Below are 21,642 nucleotides of genomic sequence, written 5' to 3'. Positions count from 1 at the left end.
ATTTTTATTTTCCCCCTGTATTTACACACTTGCATATAGTTTTCTAATACTTATTTTTATAGTGGAAATAGTATATATCAGCTAATAAAATGAACAATAATAAAATTTATACTAATAAAATGTCATAATTTAAAATGTACTTTCTTATGCATACTCTCAAGTAATCATCACAATCACCATGTGAGATGTTATGCCCATTTTATAGGAGAGAAACAGAGGCTCAGAGGGATCAGCTACTAAGTGGCAGATCCAGACCTTAAAAAAGCCCCCTGAGATCCAAGTCAGTGTTCTTTCCCATTTCTTTCTGACTCAGCAATTAAAAGAGGTAACAGTGGTAATCATGGCAGGAAGAGATTTGGTTTTATCATTTCTCAACAAAGATAGACCTTTATAAATAATTAAAACAATAAATATCAAGATCTGGTTCCTTTCCAGTACATAAAAAGGTTTTCTAAAACTACTATGATGATAAAGTGCTTAATGTTTTTGTTTTAATAAAATATACTCCCATTTTTCTCATGTTAAGAAGCAGCCCTGCCTCTCTAGCTGAGATTCTAGAGCCCTTCAGTGCAGGGCTTGGGTGTGTGGTGAGAGCCGAACTGGCCCTAGAATAAAACAAGCTTCTTGCCCCATGTGGCCGTCGGCACTTGAACAGTGAATGTGATCTCCGGCCTCAGCTACACCTTCCGTGGCTGCCCTGGAGTCCAGGCCTTGCTGCCATTCAGTCACGTACTTGGTTTGGAATTGAATGACTCTCTGAGGAGCAATGCAAATGGAAGAAAGTCTAGCAAGCTTTCAGAATGCCTCCAGAAATAAAGGCACATTCTCCTGAAGCAGACAGATCCCAAAGCCTGTCATTCTCCAAGTCAGTGAGCCTCTTCAAATTGAGAACAACAGTTCCATGTATCCTCTAATGAGGAAATTAAATAATTTCACATTGTTATATCAACTACCAAAGTTTGTTGTTTTTTTTTTAATCAGGGCTTCAGGGTATTCATAAACATCTTGAATTTGTATGAAAGTGTGTGTTTATGTGTATATATATTTATTCACTGGGAGCAGAAAACTTTTACATCCAAAGGGTCTGTGACTATATACTGACTTAAGAATGTATTTGGTTTCTGTGAAAACCTAGTCCTATTTTCAGTGATAGAGATGAGAACTCTAAAGGTGATTAAATGCTTTACTAGCACTAAAGCAGGTACAACTCATTCACCTTTAGAAAATAAATTTTCAGAGGTTAATGAATCACAAGGAGAAATTATAGAGCCAATGGAATTTTTTAACCACCTGATCATGTCAAAAGTAGATATTAGCATGCCCTCATATGTCAAAAATTGGAAAAATAAGGAGAATAAATCTTATTTTAATGACTTAATTAAATGTTAGTAATCAACTGTGATAAGTATTGACCTTGAGTTTTTTTATATATATATATAAACAGGTGCCGATGTTACAAAAAATGATGGAATTTACTCGAGGTATTTTTTCTCCTTTGCTGTAAATGGTAGATACAGCTTGAAAGTGCATGTCAACCGTTCTCCCAGCATAAGCACCCTCGCCCACTCTATTCCAGGAAGTCATGCTATGTACGTACCAGGTTACATAACAAATGGTAAGAATCATAAATACTGTGATTTGAATAACATTATTTAGTGTGTGTATTTCTAGTGAGTGTGTGTATGTGTATGTATTAGAGAGAGGTGAATTTCAAAACTCATGCAAGTCAGTGCACAATTTGTTGATTATCTCTTCAGTCCTTAGTGATTTATAGTAGTGGATAACAGGAAGGCAGTAGGTAATTCCCACAGATTATTTTGACCTCTTTCTTGTGAGTGCTTTATCAGAATTACTACCAGGCAAGGGGATTAGTTGAATTTTCTCAGTTCCAACTCCTATATTTCTTTATAGAGTTTTAGGCAAAAGGAAGAGGCAAAAAGTTGTTAGCAGTTTAAAGAAGGAAGCAAACAGCCCAAACAATCCATACAGGAAATGAGTTCCTGGAAAAATATGAGTGTGGATATTATGGGAAAATGAGGGCTTCCTGAAGATGTTCTGCCTTCCTTCAAGATAAAAGTGCCGAATACACATCTCTTTTAAACACCATTATTATAGTAGTTCCTGATAGGAAGCAGTGGTTAAAGTATAACAAACAGAAATATGCTGTAGTCTTTAAACATAATTTTAAAAAATGTTTGGAAGCATTCTTATTTGCAAAACAGCAGAGTCTTTAAGAATACCTACATGTATTTTAGCAGCTACAACCAATCATTTGGACTATACAGTAGCATGATTCTATATTTTTCTACTATATGTACTTTTCAGTAGAAAACAATTAAGATGTTACAGTGGATTTGCATCTCATGATATTTTTTGCGTTGCTAGAATATAACTTGCTCTCACCTATATTTAAAATAATTTGGATTACTTCAAAACCAACGTAAATCAATTCGCAAGGTAACTCAACTTTACTACCAAGATATGATTTTGTATCTAGATGTAATACTTCATTTCTAAATAGATATCTCCTTTATATCATACATTGACGTTTTTGAAAGCCTAGTAAGTGACAGGCTTAGTCCTAGGAACTTGGGATACCAGGACTTATTGATATCAAATCAATAAGACTTGATTCCTATCAAGGAGCTTGCAGATTACAGACTGGTATCTTTTTTAAAGCCATGAATTTAAAGGATCAAATATCAATATCTACAGTACACTGAGAATAGAAAAGTCATATTCAACTCTGCTTTTACCTGTGTACTTCATATAGGCCCTTGATAGCACAGAAAGAAAAATTTTAATTTCTCTAAGCATGCCTAGCTCACATAACATTCGTTAGCTCATTTTCAGGTGATGACCCTGAACATGCACAGTATGGCACAAAATGGCAACTGCTCTGTTTTCACACAACCGAATCTCCGAATCTGCAGCAACTACTCCCTTCCTCTCCTCCCCAGGGCCTCTGCTGAATCTGCTGTAGATTCCACCCAGCCTGCTCATTCAGAGCTTGAGAGCTCTCCCTTGCATGTCCCCACACTACTGATCCCTCTGAACAGCATTCGAGAATATTAAAAAGAAATTTTGTTGGTCCCCCTTAAGCTACTGTCCACCTCTTTACTCTGTCATCTAGTTCCTTGAAATTAAATCTGTCTGTACCTTCTTGTCCCCAGTTTACTATTCAGCTCACTGCAAGCAGACTTCCAGCCACATGACCATGACGCCACTGGAATTGCTCTGGTTCTCGTCACCAATGACCACCTGTTGTTAAGTCCAAAGGACACATTTCAGTCCTCATTTTACTTAACACAGCTGATTGATTTCTCCTTTGTCATTTCCTGGTTTCTATGATACCACACTCTCTGAATTACCTTTTATTCTCTGGAATTTTTATTCTAGGGGCTCTTTTACCCCTCCTCTTTTTCTACCAAGCCTCTAAGTGTTAGCAATTATCAGAGCTTAGTCTTAACCTTCTCACTCTTCTATCTGGAGCCACATTGCCTGAGTTTGAAATCTAGCTCCTCCATTTACTAGTTGTGTGACTTTGGGCAAGTCGCTTAGACTCTGTATGCTTAGCTTCATCATCTATAAACATGGGGGCAATTGTGCTCTCCTCATAGCATTGCTGAAAAATTTAAATAGTTGATACATGGAAGGTACTTTAAAAAGTGCCTGACATACACTCAGCAAATGCTATTTGTTTTTACAGCTGAAATTCTTACTGGGTAATAGCATTAACCTACATGGCTTTAATAACATCTTTATGCCAATAAGTTCCAAATTTGGAGGTTCAAAAGTATTAAATGTAGCTAAAACTTTTTCTTTGAGCTTATAATCTATGTCTAACTGGCTCCTTGACATCATCAATTAGATGTTTTACAGGGACCACAAACCTTGACACTTAAATTTGTCTTCTCCTCTTAGCCTGTTAGTCTTTCCATTTGCTCATTTTAGGAAGGCGGGAGCTATTCTTTTTGTTCACCAACTTTCTCTCCTTTACCATTTCATATTCAAATGCATAACCAGACTTTGCTGATTTTTATCTCCAAAATGCGTCTCAAAACGCCTGCTTGCCTCCTCTCCACTGCTGTCACCGGCCCAAGCTACCCTCTCCTCCTATCTGGACTGTTGCGGCTGCCTCACTGCTCGCTCTGCTAGTCCGTTCTCTGCTGAGAGCAGCCAGATGACCTGTCAGAGAGCAAAATGACCATAGCACTGCCTTGCTTCCCCACAGCATGTAAGATTAAACTATAAAACCATCACAGTGGCCCACAGGGTCCCACCTGAACTTCTCTCTCCTCGCTCATCTCACACTATCTTCCTCCTAGATTTAAATTTTTCTAATGTGCAAAGCTCTTCCGTACCTCGGGATTTTTTTCTCAGCTTGTTCTCTCCGCCTGGAATGTTCTTAACCTCCACTGTTTACCTCCCTGACTCCTACTCAGCCTATAGGAAATCTTTAAATGTTACTTCCTTGATTCCACTCTAAATCATTTGTTGCTGCTTAGTTGCTAAGTCCTGTCTAATTCTTTATGACCCCATGGACTGTAGCCCACCAGGCTCCTCTGTCCATGGGATTTCCCAGGCAGGAATATTGGAGTGCATTGCCATTTCCTTCTCCAGGACATCTTACAGACCTGGATGCGTCTCCTGTATTGGCATGCATAGCACCCTTCCTTTTTTTTCCCTTTCAACATTTGCCACAGTTATAAAGCATGTGTTTATAAATAGGACTTATAAATTCCGTGAGGGATACTGTTTTGTCTATGATTGCTGGCACAGCATATGTCCTCAAAATACTTATTGAATGAATGAATGGTTGAATGAATAAAAGAACTATTGAATAAACAAACTTATTCTAAAGATGTAGCAAAGGAAATAAGGACTTAAAATGTCAATAATCTATAAAAACAAGCTATCCAGGAGATTGTAATTTGTTGTTTTGGCTATTTTTTTCTTTGATGTCACAGGTAATATTCAGATGAATGCCCCAAGAAAATCAGTGGGCAGGAGTGAGGAGGAGCAAAAGTGGGGCTTTAGCCGAACAAGCTCAGGGGGCTCCTTTTCTGTGCTGGGCGTTCCAGCTGGCCCACATCCTGATGTGTTCCCACCATGCAAAATTATTGACCTGGAGGCTGTAAAAGAGGAAGAAGAGGTGGTTTTATCTTGGACGGCACCTGGAGAAGACTTAGACCAGGGCCAGGGTAGGTTTCTTGCTTTCATTGTCTGTGTTTCTACAAAGTGGCATTTCCAATAACTATCAGGGGTCAGTTGGCTAAAAATAGCTTTGGGGATTTACAGCTGACAAAGTTGTGAGGGTTGTCATGAAAAGTTTTGAGTTGCTGATAAGGTCGTGTATCCTGGAGCGCAGGAAGAGAATGTATCAGCTCCCCCAGGATTGAAGAGGTCCTGGTAGACTTACTGACACTAATATAGAAACCTCTGTTGGAAACATGAATATCACATGTAACAGTGATCTGGTCAAGAGAAATGGGTTTTACACGACAGAGCATGGACTTTTAAATACTGTAGGTGATTAGTCTTCCGAAGATTGAATGGTAAATTGTAAATTCAAGGATTTACAATTCAAGTTGAAGGGAATAATTCCTGTAAGTCATGAAGTACTTGGCACACGGTCCTCCCCTACTCCTGGTCCTCGTTCTTTGTTAGGGAGGCTGGGGCCTGTTCTCCAGTTTGAGGCTTTCTAACCCTTGCTTGGGCATGATGAGTTCCTTCTTCTACCCTCTCTTTTCTAATGCTCTTATGCCAGCCTCCAGGCTTCCACCTACCTCAGTTCTTGATAGCAACTCAACAGACTAAATTTTGTGAAAGAATAAATGTTCCAACATCTTTGCCATTACCAGAACATGATTATCATTGGTTACACATGAAACGGTTGATTTCCTAAAGCCTCTGATTGAGATTTCTGTAGGAACCAACCTTCTCTCTTGAAAGCTAATTTGTCAATATCAGTGAATAACAGTGGCCACCTTAGGCCTCTGCCAGTCTTGCTTTCAAATTGGACCTTTTTTTTTTTTTGGCTTATAATTCTCTACTACTCTCTCCAGAAAGCGTCTTAATTACAAATAATTCTGCACTGCTGAGAAAGTCAATATTGTACTTTTGTCTTGAAAAATCTGTTATAACAATCTATCTCTTCTTGCTAGAAAAGAAGGAAGAGGAATATTTTACATTCTAATTTAAGGACTCTCCTAATTTAAAGTTTGGAGATATGAATTGATTGAAACTGTGGGATGGGTCTATCACTTGTATAATGGAAACAGCTGTAACTTAACATTAGAGCCAAAAAGTTGTCCCCACTGTGACTATAAGTCCAGCTGTTGGATCTTTGGCAGTTTGCTTAAACTCTATTAGCCTCAGTTGCATATGTGAAAAATAGAACTAAGACTATCTATTTCACAAAGTATTATAAATATGAACGAAGGTGACATATATGATACAAAATGGAGGAGAAAGAGGGCCCAGGAAATTTCCTGGGCTCTTGATTTGTGTTTCTAGAGTTCTCTAGCTTCTTATTTGAAGTAAGTAGCCACCCACACACACTCCCATCTTTATGTAAAAGTAAGTGTGGTGCCTGCCATCTAGTATTTTTCCTCTTTCCTCACTGCCTCAGAAGCACAGTAGTGTGAAAAGAGATAAGCTCAGCCTACTGGTAACTGTGTTCCCAGTTCTCAGGCATTTCAACTATACCACTGAATTAAGAGTACAAAGAAAATGGGTGTACCGTATCAGTGGTTTTGGATGGCTTGAAAAGAAGAAATACAACTGAATGGGACTTTAGAACTGATATTACAAAGGGCTTTAGAAAGGGAGAGAGGATTTCACACATTCACATAAATGGCCCTGCAGGATGGGGAGGATGACTAGAGCAGGATGACTAAAGCATATCAAGCCTGTTACAATGTGAAATCTCAAATCACAAAAGATTGGGAGGTAAGGAGTGGTTAGATGTGTACTAACTTGCTGAGATCACTCAGTCATAACTGACTTGATGACCCAGCAATGGCAAAATTGACCAATTAGCCATGAATATACCAACTAGCAAGTAGGTGCCTATTTAACTCATAAACATGTGCTTTCATCCCTTCTTTTTTCCACAAATTGTTGTCTAGAAAGTTGTGATATTCACCTCTATCACCAGAGTTAAAAACAATCAGGGTATGTCTCTGGCATTACAATTATGAAAAATTTCACTATTCTTAAAAACCTTATTAGCAATAAATGAACAACTCATATATATCACTGTGTATACAGTACCAACTCTTTACCATATACAATATACTGTAAAAAGATGACAAAGTATATGAAACAAGCAAAATATTACCAGATCATTATTATGTTTGGGAATATATGTGGACAAGGTATTATGGAAATGGGTTATTTCCTTAACTCTTCATTAAGAGTTTGGGTTAATAACTGTTAAAACTGAGTTTTTATTATTTACTGTGTGCTAAGTCACTTCAATATGTCCAATTCTTTGCGACCCCATAGACTGTAGCCTGCCAGGCTCCTCTGTCCATGGGATTCTCCAGGCAAGAATACTGGAGTGGGTTGTCCTGCCCTTCTCCAGGGGATCTTCCCAACCTAGGGACTGAACCTGCATCTTTTATGTCTCCTGTATTGGCAGGTGGGTTTTTTACCACTAGCACCACCTAAGCAATATTAAGTGCCCAGTACAGTGCTAAGTGAAAGTGAAAATTGTTCAGCCATGTCCAACTCTTTGCAATCCCATGGACTATATAGTCCATGGAATTCTCTAGGCCAGAATACTGGAGTGGGTGGCCTTTTTCTTCTCCAGGGGATCTTCTCAACCAGGGAACAAACCCAGGTCTCCCGCATTGCAGGCAGATTCTTTACCAGCTGAGCCACAGGGAAAGCCCAAGAATACTGGCATGGGTAGCCTATCCCTTCTACAGCGGATCTTCCTGTTCCAGGAATCGAACTAGGGTCTCCTGCATTGCAGGTGGATTCTTTACCAACTGAACTATCAAGGAAGCCTGTAAACAGTGCTAAACATTATATAAAACTAATTTAAGTTGGTATTACTCTCCAAGAACTTATAATCCTATGTTAAGAGAGAAAAGACATAAAATAGTCAAAAAAACATTTTATGTATTACACAGTGCAATTTGTATAATTCAGACTTTGGGAGTTAAAGGTATTAAAAGGATGTAGAGTGGGTGGAAGCAGATCAAAGGCCAGATTCTAGTGCCAGAGGCCTGAGCAGAGCCTTTAGAGTAGTGACAGATCACAAAAGCGCCAAACTTGCATTTACTTCCTTGTACTGGGTAGCTTCCATATGTCTAACAGCCTGACTTTCAAACTGTTTTTTCTGACATCTTTTCATTGTGTTCTTATACTACTGTCATTGAATATATTATCTTTACAATTTGTTGAAAATTTGCTGCTTCTGAAAAGCTTTTCAGTGACAATAGTTTTTTCCCACTTCCCCCAAACCTCAGTTATGATTCTTGGATGGAAGAAGGCTCAATGTAGGAGAAACATAAAATAATCCTGAAGGAATGGTTTGGATTTCAAATGAAGAGAGGAAGTGGGAACTGTACCCACTGACAAAGAGTAAACTCCCTGAAGATTGGGTCAGGTTTTTGATTCTCCATGTACTAAAAATGTATTGGCAAAGATGCTAATGAAAGTGTAAACCTTGGTAACTGGAAGAGTAGCTTATTAGGAAATAGGAAATAGGAGACAGTGTAGCCTAGCAGAAGGTATTGAGCTCTGGAATCAGACGGACCACCTTTTATCTGTGTAGCCTTAGGCAAGTTACTTGATTTCTCTCAACTTCTGGTTTCTAGTCTGAAAAAGCAGATAGTAAGAGTACCCATCTTAGTTGAGAGAACTGAATGAGAAAAGGCACAGAGAGGGATTAAAACTGTGTGTGTGTGCGTGTGTATATGTGTGTGTGCGTGTGTATGTGTGTGCTTGTGTATGTGTGTGTGCTTGTGTATGTGTATGTGTGTGTGCATGTGTATGTGTGTGCACGTGTGTGCGTGCGTGTGAATATGTGTGCGTGCATGTGTGTGCGCGCACATGTGTGTGCATGTGTGTGTATTTGTGTGTGTGTGTGTGTGCGTGTGCGTGCGCGCGTGTGTGTGTGTGCGTGCGTGCTAAGTTGCTTCAGTCGTGTCCAGCTGTTTGCGACCCATGGACTACAGCTTGCCAGGCTCCTCTATCCACGGGATTATCCAGGCAACAATACTGGAGTTGGTTGCCATGCCCTCCTCCAGAGGATCTTCCCGACCCAGGGATTGAATCTGTGTCTCATATGTCTCCTGCATTGGCAGACAGGTTCTTTACCACTAGTGCCACCTGGGAAGCCCAAAACAGTGTCTGGTCCATACTAAATGCTCAGTAAATATCAGCAGTTATAACATTTTGGAGCCTGAAAGGATCTTAAAGATAGACTAGTCTGACCCCTTGTTTTAAATGCAAGGGAATGTTCCTGAGAGGTTAAGTGTCTTGCTCATGGCCTTGAGAGCTGCTTTCATAAGCTGAAATATACTGGGAATGTAGAGGTAGAGGCCAAAACTAGAGATATACCTAAGAGGTAAAAAATACAGAACCAGCCCATTTTCTTTCTCACAGGGAGGCAACAACTGTTATAAACAGAAAGAAACCTTCATGAATGTATGAGCTAAATTAGTTTTGAGTTTTTGTAGTTACATAGTTGTCCTGAATCATTTTTAATAGCTGCTCATTGTTAAAAGTACATGGCACTTGGAATTAGAAGAAATGAGTTCATTCTCCATACTACAGCTTGCTAACTTGACTATAGGCATGACATTTAAACTTCTGAGTCCCAGTCTTTTTTATTTTAAAATGGGATGATCAGCTTCACACAGGGAGAGCTAGGTATGTGGAAAATCTATGTAAATGCAAAGGCTTATGGAATATTACTTGTTTCATTATTTAGAAGATTCTGGCACAGCCCCATGGGGAGGGCTTTCTCCATAGAGAACAAAGGGCACAGGAAAAATGAACATGTTCCATTGTGAGTGTAGATCCGATGGTCAACCTAGCTTCTCATTCATATCTATACAATTGTATTTGATCCACAGTAGGAAGCAATTCAACTGGGTTCACTCAGAGAAAATTGGCTGATTGATAAGTTTGAATATGAAGGTGATTTTTGTTTTACCAGCCTTCTTTAAGGGTGCTTTACTCTAACTACAACTCAGAAATAGAAATAGTCTCGTTATTAAGTTATTATAGATTTAGAAAATGCTCAAAACATAGTCACTAGAATATTTTTATTTTTTTGATTAAAACTCAGAATGCCCTGTTGTTTTTGTTCCTGAGAATAAAATTGTTCTTTGTTGAATTCTGTTCACTGTTGAATCTATTTTTAACCATTTTAGGTAAGAATTATGCTATATTAGAGTTAGTACTACAGGTGGCTCTCTTTATCAATTATTTCTGACCAATAATTTTGTTTTTGAGTTGATAATACATGAATACAGTTTGAAAGTCATAGCAGTACAACAATATAAATGTACTTAACACTGATGAACTATACACTTTAAAAAATGGTAAAAATGGTAAAGTTTATGTTATCGGTATTTTACCACAGTTTTAAAGGTCAAAACAATATAAGGGAAATCAAAACAAAATTCTGCCCTCATTTACTCAAATTCTTCTCTTCTATCAATTGCATTTTTCTTAACTTATCAGAATCTGCCTTGCATTAGTATTATACTACTACACATATAGAAAGAGACATGGGTGGCTCAGATGGAAAAGAATCTTCCCGCAATGCAGGGTCCCTGGGTTGGATCCCTGGGTTGGGAAGATCCCCTGGAGAAAGGGATGGCAACCAGCTCCAGTATTCTTGCGAAGAATTCCATGGACAGAGCTGCCTGGCGGGCTACAGTCTATGGTGTTGTAGAGTCAGATTCAACTGAGCAAATAACACACATACACACACATATAATATGTGAATCTTTTGAAAGTATATTTCCATTTACCCTCTGTCATCCATTGTGATCTTGCTGTCATATATTTTACTTCTACATTTGTTATAAACCCCACAATGCATTATTATAGCTTTTGTTTTAAACAATCAATTATCTTTCAAAGAAATTTTAAAGAGAAAAAAATATATCCTTTTTAACTACCTATCTGATATAAACACCATTTCTAGTCCTCTTTTTTTCTTCCTGCAGATCAGAATTTTTATCATTTCCTTTGTAGTTGAGGTCTTTGAATAACAATTTTTTTCAATATTAATTTTTCTGAAATGTGTCCCTTAATTTTTAAAGGACATTTTTCACTAGGATGTATATTTCTTGGGCAACAAGTGTTTTTTTCAGCAGTTTAAACATATCATTTCATTGTCTTCTGGCCCCAATTTTTTTCTGACAAGTTAGCTTTAAATTATTTTCCTTTATCTTTGGTGTTAAGATTGACCATGATGTGACTCAAGTGTGGTTTTCTGATACTCACTCTGTTGGGGATTACTGAACTCTCCACGTCTGTGGAGTGTTCTTTTGATAAAATTTAAAATATTTTCAGCTGATAAATCTTCAAAAAATATCTACATTAATTTATTCTTCTTTCCTTCCTGAGTATTATATATCATATCATAACTTATCATACACACTAAATGGATATGTCTGAGGATCTTAAAAGTCATTGAGATTCTGTTCAATTTTTGTTCCTTTTCTTTAATGGACCTGTCTTCAAGGTTACAAATTCTTTCTTCCATTGTGTCCAGTCTGCTACTAATCCTCTCAAATGATTTTTTTTCACTGTATTTTTTTCTAAAATTTCCAATTGTTTCCTTTTTAAAGTCTTCATATCTCTCTTCAAATTTCCTATGCCTTCATTCACTATATCCAGCTTGTCTTGTGTGTAGACCATATTCACCATGGTTATTTTAAGATCCTTGTCTATTAATTTCAAATCTGTCATTTGTGACTGCTTTGATTTGCTGATATATTTCTTGACTACATATCACATTTTTCCTTTCTTTGCATGTCTAGTAATTTTTATTATATATTGGACATATGGTAGTAAATTATAGACTCTGGACTTTGTTGTATTCCCCTGGAGAGTTTTGAAATTTTCTAGTAGATACCTTGGATCACCTGGAATTTTAGGATGCTTGATTTTACTTTTGGCTAGTGTTTGTCTATTTCAGTTTTGCTCTTAATCATATGGCATATCGCTTAATCCTGGGACACAATTTTATTCCTAAGGCACAGCTTTTATAGTGTTTTAATAGGCATGTCAAGATATTTACCAAGCTCCTTTAAAGTGGCAAGACTCACACTTCAAACTCTATATCTCCCCTGTGATGGGCACTGGCAGAAGACTCCACTCCATTTATCAGCTGTCTAGCTATGGTTTTTCCCTTGAGTCCTTGATTTTTCACCAACACATGTAATTCAGAGGTCTTCCAATAATGTGAGAGAAGCTAATACCCAGATTTGGGGCTCATCCCTCTGCAGCTCCCTCAATTTTCAACCACTCTGGCAATCCCACACTTTCTCCTCTAATTTTTAAGACCAAGAAGATAGTAGCTTTGTGTATCAGTTCTAGATAGCTGTACTGAAGTGGAAAGTACCTTCAAAGGAAAAGTTGTATAAGTGTAAATTAGTCCAAGTCTGGTTTTCTTCTTTTACAGGTTGTAATTCCTTTGGTTCTTATTTGTTTTTATTGGATTCTAGTTTTTCTTTCCCCTTTCCTTCTTCAGAGTTTATATCTATTATCTGCTAGTGAGTTAGTCCAATAGAAGCCACTCAACCATTACCATTTATCTTTAAGTTACAAATATTTTTGTCACTTAACATATATGCTTATATTTTGCTTAGGAGTCTTTTTCCCATGTAGAAAATTTTTATTTTATGTGTATAAATTCATGGAATTTTTTGTTTATGGCATCTGAATCTTGAGTCCTAATTATAAGGTCCTTTTCCACTTCAGGTTTTTAAAGAAATTCATTCATTGTTTCCTACTATTTAATATTTTTTTACATCAAACTTTTTATTTACTTTGAAGTTTTTATCCTGAAAAAAATGTTTGCAGTATGGATCATATTTTTCCCATCTTTTTGCCCAATTGTTATAATATCATTATCAAGAAATTTGTACCTTCCCCCATTAACTTGGATTCTATTTATCATATACTAAATTCCTGAATATATTTTGGCTGATTTTTATATACGAATCTATTCATGCACCTGTGCTGCAGTTTTTTAGCTATTGAAGCATTGCAAGATTTTTATATATGATAAAGTCAGTCCTTCCACTAAAAATTTGCTATTTTGCAAATTTATATGGCTAATTTTGATTATTTAGTTTCTGTTTAAACTTTCAATAAGCTTGTTAAAACAGAAACTAGAGGTACTTTTAATAAAATCATGTAAAATTTATAAAATAACAAGGAAAAATAACATCTTTTATTCTGTTGAATCTTGCTATTGAAAAAATAATAAAACTTTTCTCTTATTCAGTTTTTAGTATGAGTTCTTATGTAGTGTCTTAAAAGTTTTGTTCATATGCATATTTCTCGCTTGTTTATTCATAGGTATTTTGATTTTTTGATTGCTATTGTCATTAAGCCATTTCTAATAAACTAGAGAGTTTATTCAAAATCATATTAACTTCCCATTTGTATTTTTTTTAATTTCAGCTAACAGCTATGAAATAAGAGTGAGTAAAAGTCTGCAGAAGATTCAAGATGACTTTAGCAATGCCATTTTAGTGAATACATCGAAGTTAAATCCTCAGCAAGCTGGTACCAAGGAGATATTTAAATTCTCATCAGAGCTTTTCACAAACAGACCTGAACACCAACCTGATGGAGAGGCACAAAAGAGCCACAGAATTTATATGGCAATACGAGCAGTAGATAGAAACTCCTTAAAGTCTGATGTCTCTAACATTGCACAGGCATCTCTGTTGATTCTCCCAAATTCTTCTCCTGTACTTGCCAGAGATGATCTTATATTAAAAGGAGTTCTGACAGCAATAGGTATTATAGGAATCATTTGCCTCACTATAGTTGTAACACACTGTGTTTTAAAAAGGAAAAAGAAAGCAGGTAAGAAAGAGAATGAAACAAAATTACTATGAGCAAATGTACAGAGTACATTCCCTCTTAAATATAAGTGGCTTTTACACTTTACAAAAACATACTAATAAAGTCAAATTAACATCAAATTATTAAAAATGCCTTGAGTTTCTGTGCTGTATATATCAGAATTTTACACGGTAAATAGACAAAAAATCTTTTTTATAGCATTAATTTAGGGGGAGAGGAATTAGAAAACCTTTAGGCTTTGGCTATGGACAAAATAATGGAATTTATTCTCTAAGCTAATGTGTTGAAAGGCAAAGGCAATAGTAAAATTGAAGCAAAGATTCAAAAGCTTGCTCTATTGAAGAGGAAAAACAGCCCCAAGTAAAGAGAAGGAGGTTATGCCTGAATGATACAGCATAATTATCTACAGGAAACAATTGTTCAGTTGTTATGATTAATTTTTCATTTCTCCTTATTTGTTCAGAACAGGTTGCTTGTTTATGACTAAAAGTCAAGTTGTATTTTCTATATGAAGCACTTATTGTAAAGTTCTTTTCTTCTTTCATTTGGTTAATTAGACTATAGATAGATGCCACTGCTAATGCGCAAAGAGATTTGGTTCATTGTAAGAGTTAACCTTAAAATGTAGGTGTTATCCTTGTCCCCGACACTGGTTTTATAACAGAGGTATAATAAATTTATTGGTTATAGTGTTCTACTCTTATCAAAGCTGCTTTCCAAGTAATTTGCTTTGAGTGTTATTCAATGAAAATGGTTATAGTTCTCATAAGACTAAGTAAAGAAAAAAGTACATAGTTCTGAGCATATTTTAACACATATATAGGCTATATCATTTCATTCAACTTCAACCAAAGAAGTCACAGGGGAGAAACTGACCTTTGGAAATTATTAACGAATTCTGTTTTTTACTGTTTAAATAAGACTTCAGGAATCCTTTCCCCATAAAAGATTATTTACCTACAGGTATTTACCTACAGGGGTGGAGGGTGACTAGAGAGAGGCAAGCACAGGTCATAAGGAAATAAAAAATTATCTTTTATTTAATTTTACTCTTATTTTTTTAAGACTATGGGGCAATAAAATTACATGCTTTGCATATTATGGAACTTAAAATTTTATTGGGTAAATATTAACAATAATGTGGAATAGAACTGTTTCATTACTAGTACCAACTAAGAATGACAATTAGATTAAGTTTTGGAGGTGGACTTCCTTGGTGGCTCAGACGGTAAAGCGTCTGTCTACAATGCGGGAGACTTGGGTTCGATCCCTGGGTTGGGAAGATTCCCTGGAGAAGGAAATGGCAACCCACTCCAGTACTCTTGCCTAGAAAATCCCATGGACGGAGGAGCCTGGTGCAGGCTACTGCCTATTGGGTCGCAAAGAGTCAGACACGACTGAGCGACTTCACTTTCACTTTCACTTTGGAGGTGGAGAGGGAATAGTGGGGAGCTGGAAGAAGAATGCAAAGAGACAAAGAGCATGAAACCTTGAGTAAGAGACTCAAGAACAGTGCTGGGGAGTAAAATGACCAGCAAATACCTCTACCTAGGCTGCCTCCTTGCAGTTCATATGACATCCCAGGTCTGGCCTGTCACATGCTGAGTCTCGTGGGGCCTAAATTTTCACTGATGGGGACTTCAAGACTTCACTTGGCAGACAGTCCCTCATCCCTTTCTTTCATTGTGTCGGTATCCTGGGATCTGCTTTTTTGCAGCTTCACTAAGCTGGTAAAATACTGAGATGGGGTGGGTGGGTTTTCAAATCTTCTCCTCAATTTATAAATAGGGAAATGAAGGGTTAAGGGAGTAATCTAAAGCACTGTGCTGGCTAATGGCAGAGTATACAGGAGTGAAGTTGTCATAATGCTCTTTCACTCCTGCCTATTTTTTAATTTGTTTATTTATTTATTTTGGCGGTGTTGGTCTTTGTTGCCGTGTGGGCTTTCTCTGGTTGCAGCAAGCAGGGGCTACTCTTTGTTGTGTGTGAAGGCTTCTCGTTGTCGTGGCTTCTCTTGTTGCAGGGTGTGAGCTCTAGGCAGGCAGGTTTTGGTAATTGCGGTACCCAGGTTTTAGAGCTTCAGGGCTTCAGTAACCATGGCACATGGACCCAGGTGCTCCTTGGCATGTGGGATCTTCCCAGACCAGGGATCAAACCTGTGTCCCCTGCACTGGCAATGCATAATGTATAATCTCAACCACTGGACCACCAGGGAAGTTTACTCCTGTCTATTTAAGAAAATGTGGAAAAATGCCAGGGATATGCCTAGAAATATTTAAATCTTCAAGGTTAATAAGCAAGAAAACAGGATTAGGCTGAAGGAACAGGGTTTTTTTTTTTTTTCTTTTAGTTTTGTAGGTATAGTATGAACACATGGCTTTAAATCCACAAATCACTGCATTGAGAGAGACAGAACTGAAACAGATTAATGATGTTGAAGTAGTAAAGTGAAATATAGCAGAGTTGAAAGAGTGATCTCATCAAAGGTATAGGGTAAACAAGCTTCAGTGATTGTGAGGGAGTGAAAAACACTTTGTCGGCTTCTCTTTTACTCATTGCAAGAAAGTCTGCTTAAACAAGTGAGTTCTTTGAAAGAAACATGGTGCTTGCAACTGCTTGCTAGGAGCTCATCTCCTGCCTAGTAAACCTAGGCTTATCCAGGTGTACATTAGACAATAAGAAAGATGCGGTAAATGTGGGATGATACTGATTTCGAGACCCCAGTGATCATCAATAGAACAGAGCCATAAGAAAGGAGGTTCAACCTCATCTAAGTTGGAGGAGTTGGTAAGACCTTGTGTTTTCACTGGAACTCTGGAAGGGCCACAGCAGTGGTAAGGATCACACCACAGACTAAGAATTAGGCCCTAGAACCAAGGGCAAAACTAAAATAGATCTGTTCTGACAAAGTCTAAAACCAATACTCTATAGAATCAAGATTATATTCACCAATAATTTGATTATGCTAGAACATAACTCAGAGAAAGATGACATAACATCTTTACAATTTATCACCCAGTATATAATAAAACATTAACATACATGGCAACAAGCAGGAAATGTGTTCTATAATTAATAAGAATAAAACTTTGTCAATAAAAGATGATCCAAAAATGATCCAGATTTGGAACTGGTAGATAATTAGTTTACAATAACATTGTAAATAAGATAAATTATAGGAAAAGACAGATATAAGTGATTAATTGAGGAAGAATTTCAGGAAAGATGTGAAAGTCTTTAAAAACAAGTAAATCAAAATCCTAAAATTGAAAAATGAAATGTATGGAAAAAGTCTGTAATGGATTAACAACAGACTGGCACTACAGAAGAAAGGATCATATGACTTAAAGAGAGGAAATTAGAAAGCGTCTAAACTGAAGCATTTCATTAAAAAAAAAAAATGACTTGTGTGACATTATTGAGTAGTCTACTGTACACATAAATAAGTACCAGAATTAAAGGGAGGGAAATAGAGCATAAAATATTCAAAGAAATATGAAAATTTTCCAAATTTGATTCAAACTACCAACCCACAGATCTAACATGCTCAGTGAATCTAAAATTGGCATCTATATAAAGAAAATAACACCTACATATATTATAGAAAAGGTGACTAACTACTCATCAGAAATAATTGAGGGCAGAAAAAAAATGATATCTTAGAATGCTAAAAAATATCTGCCAATGAGAAGCTTTATATTGAAGAAAGATATATTTTAAAATCTAGGCAGCCAAAAAACGTCAATAGTGCCATGATTGAGAAACCTTGCTTCACAGGGAGGAAGAGAAAGGCACCATTCATATGGACATCTGACACATGAATGTAAGAAAAGAGAAAAGGGAAAGTGAAAGTCTCTCAGTCCTATCTGACTCTTTGTGAGTCCATGAACTATACAGTCCATGGAATTCTCCAGGCCAGAATACTGGAGTGGAGAGCCTTTCCCTTCTCCAGGGGATCTTCTCAACCCAGGGATCGAACCCAGGTCTCCCACACTACTAGTGGATTGGTTACCAGCTGAGCCGAAGGGGAAAATGAGAGCAAAATTGAACCAGATCTAAATGAAGTAGAGAAGACAAAATGAATAGAAACAAATAGTTCAAATAAAGTGAAGGCAGTCCATGTTAGAAGATTTAACTCATATGAGGCTGGTAGAAAATCTAGCTGATGAAAAATTAAGAAGGGAAATGGATATAAAGTTGGGTGGATGCTGCTTTATGTGCTAAGATCTGTGTTATTATCTGTGAATGTAAAATACAGGGAAACAAGGAATAGAAGCAGAGGGGAAGTCAGATAAATAGTGGGCTCTGAAGAAATGAGAATCTGATTTATTTTATATGTATCATAGGACTTTATTTTCTTGGACTCCAAAATCAGTGCAGATGGTAACTGCAGCCTTGAAATTAAAAGATGCATACTCCTTGGAAGGAAAGTTATGACCAACCTAGACAGCATATTAAAAAGCAGAGACATTACTTTGCCAACAAAGGTCCATATAGTCAAAGCTATGTTTTTTCCAGTAGCCATGTATGGATGTGGGGCTTCTCTTATGATTCAGCTGGTAAAGAATCCTCCTGCAATGTAGGAGATCTAGGTTTGATCCCTGGGTTAGGAAGATCCCCTGGAGAAAGGAAAGGATATCCATTCCAGTATTCTTTCCTGGAGAATTCCTTGGACTATACAGAATATATAGTTGGGTCGCAAAGAGTTGGACACTCACAAAGAGTTGGAGATGGGTTCCATGGACTATACAGTTGGGTCGCAAAGAGTTGGACACAACTGAGTGACTTTCACTTTCACATATATGGATGTGAGAGTTGGACCATAAAGAAGTCTGAGCACCAGAGAGTTGATGCTTTTAACCTGTGGTGTTGGAGAAGACTCTTAAGAGTCCCTTGGACTGCAAAGAGATTAAACCAGTCAATCCTAAAAGAAATCAGCCCTGAATATCCTTTGGAAGGACTGATGCTGATGCTGAAGCTCCAATAATTTGGCCACCTGATGCAAAGAGCCAACTCATTGGAAAAGACCCTGATGGTGGGAAAGATTGAAGGCAGGAGGAGAAGGGGAGGACAGAGGACGAGATGGTTGGATGGCATCACTGACTCAATGGACATGAGTTTGAGCAAGCTTCAGGAGATGGTGAAGAACAGGGAAGCCCGGCATTCTGCAGTCCATGGGCTTGCAAAAAGTCAGACACGACGAAGCAACTGAACAACAGATCATAGGAAATAGAAAAAGCACAGCTCAGGCACAAAGATAGAGACAAAATAAAATATGAAAGCTAGTGATACAGTTATAGAATACATGATGATAGACAGAGAAGTACTCAAAGGCACAGAAACGTATGCTCATATGCATGAAGGTAATTAGAGCTTGTCCCCAAAGATCAAAAGAGATGCCTCCCTCCATAAATTCCTTCTGCACTTAGACTATAAAGCTCTTTTCAGCAAGATGATTTCATGCATGGGTGGAAAGCAACCCAGATGGTAGCCAATTTTGTCTCCTCTCAGCTACAGGTTGCTGTGTTTAGTCGCTCAGTCATATCTGACTCTTTGTGACCCCGTGGACTGTAACGCACTAGGTTCTCTAAGGCCACCTTTTCTTACATGCATGTGCCCATGGGGATTTTCCAGGCAAGAATACTGGAGTGGGTTTCCATGCCCTCCTCCAGGGGACGTTTCCAACCCAGGGATCGAACACAGGTCTCCCGCACTGCAGGCAGATTCTTTGCCATCTGAGCCTCCAGGGAGGCTTCTAAATCTTATCAAAAAGCTGTTTTCTGAGCTGTTCTCTAGAACACTTGTCTCAAGGGCACAAGAAGGAGGAATTCCTTCAGTACAACGGGCAATAGCTTTCGACAGAAAGATATCCTGGCTTGTGGAACAGAAGCAACATAAGTTAGCAAACATTCAAAAGAACATTTATAAAACTGGTATAAACTTACTTCACACTAATATAGGGAAGAAGAAGCAAGAGCATGAAGATAAAAGAAAACGGAGAGTGTTAAATGGAAGAATAAAGAGAAAATAGGTGAGAAGTTAAGAATAGAGAAAACAGAACTACCACTTCTATGCTAGAATTTTAGGATTTCCAATGAGAGTATTTAGTTTAATATTTTAGTTTTATGTATGAATTTAGTTCACTTACAAAAGTAATACATGCTATTATTAAAACTACAGATGTTAAAGATGTGATAAAATAGATAATCAATAAGCTTACTTATTAATTCTACTTCTTGCTATTATAAAGTATATTTTGAGGGACAAATTATATTACCCTTGTACATATAATCTTATACACCTGTATGAGTCAATTGGTAAATTCCCAGGATGGAATTGCTATGTTGAAAGACAAACACACTTAAACTGTAATGCATATGTCCTTCCAAAACATTTGTACCAATTTTTCTGTCATCAATAATGTATGAATACCTTACAGTCTTATTACCATTACTAAAGGATGTCATGAACTAGGGGGGTGGAAGCAGGAGTAATATTGGGGTGCTATATGGCAAACAGCTTAAAATTACCTGTTAAACACACCAATGTCCTACATATATATATTGGTCATTCTTACTTGATGCCATCTAATGCAAAGCCCCAGCTTTTTCATGTTGACTCCTCTCCAGTCTTCCCCTTCAAGGCTACAGTTTGGGTAAATGGAATGAAGAAGAAGTGTAAAGATACTTTATTGAATAAATTCCATATGCCAAGAACTGTGCTGTGTTTTTTTTAACTTTTCAATATTCAAAATACCAGTATACCATAGTTAATATCATTAAAAGTAGATTTTATGCAAGAGGTATTGTTAGAGATAGAAAAGACATTTTGTGATGATAATTATATAACAATCCTAAATTTGCCTACACCAAAACCATAGCTGAACTGAATATGAAGAAAAATAAATAGATAAGTTCACAATTATAATTGGAGATTTTAACATATCTCAGTAAAAAGACAAAAATTGGTAACGAATGAGAATATTTGGATAACATGATTAATTAACTTGGTTAAACATGTACAGAACACTGTAACTTAATAACTACAGAGAAAATATTTTTCTCAAAAGCCCATGAAACATTTTACCAAACAGACCATAAGCTGAGGTAAAAAGTAAGATTCAACCAATATCAAATAATTTAAGTCTTAAGAGTATGCTTTCTGGCTCCAGTGGAATTAAACTAGAAATTAATAATAGATTATCTAGAGACTCCCCAGATGTTTGCAAATTAAGCAATAGCCTTCTTTTCACATAGCACATATGCTAATAAAAGAACCCAAAATAAAAGAAAATATTTGGAACTGAATAATAATTAAAATATGTCATAGCAAAACTTACAGGATGAAGCTAAAACAATAGTCAGAAGGAAATTTAAAGAAGAAATAATATATTTTAAACAAATAGTTTGTTTAAAACTATTCAAGAGAATAGAAAAATAGGAAACATTTTCCAACATTTTTGATACCAGATAGCCTTGAAACTAATACCTGGCACGACCATTATAAGAAAGGAAAAGTTAAGGCCAATCCCTCTCATGAACATAGATGCAAAAAATCCTA

The 21,642-nt window shown here is 37.0% G+C and overlaps 1 protein-coding gene across 1 annotated transcript in view; it reads left to right on the top strand.

Annotated features, from left to right (window-relative positions):
• The window catches only part of CLCA2 (chloride channel accessory 2), a 58,376-nt gene extending 37,578 nt beyond the window's left edge, over positions 1–20,798 (top strand). Inside the window, exons 13-15 of the mRNA XM_020877262.2 lie at positions 1,445–1,615; positions 4,971–5,204; positions 13,672–20,798. Of these exons, the coding sequence (XP_020732921.2) occupies positions 1,445–1,615; positions 4,971–5,204; positions 13,672–14,114 (848 nt within the window). The 3' untranslated portion in view covers positions 14,115–20,798. The remainder of the gene's footprint in view (positions 1–1,444; positions 1,616–4,970; positions 5,205–13,671) is intronic.
• Positions 20,799–21,642: the final 844 nt, after the last annotated feature.

The sequence above is a fragment of the Odocoileus virginianus genome, chromosome 5 (genome assembly GCF_023699985.2).
Source record: "Odocoileus virginianus isolate 20LAN1187 ecotype Illinois chromosome 5, Ovbor_1.2, whole genome shotgun sequence".
Classification (NCBI taxonomy): domain Eukaryota; kingdom Metazoa; phylum Chordata; class Mammalia; order Artiodactyla; family Cervidae; genus Odocoileus; species Odocoileus virginianus.
The sequence above is the reverse complement of the archived record's forward strand: the minus strand, read 5'-3'. Positions and strand labels throughout refer to the sequence as shown.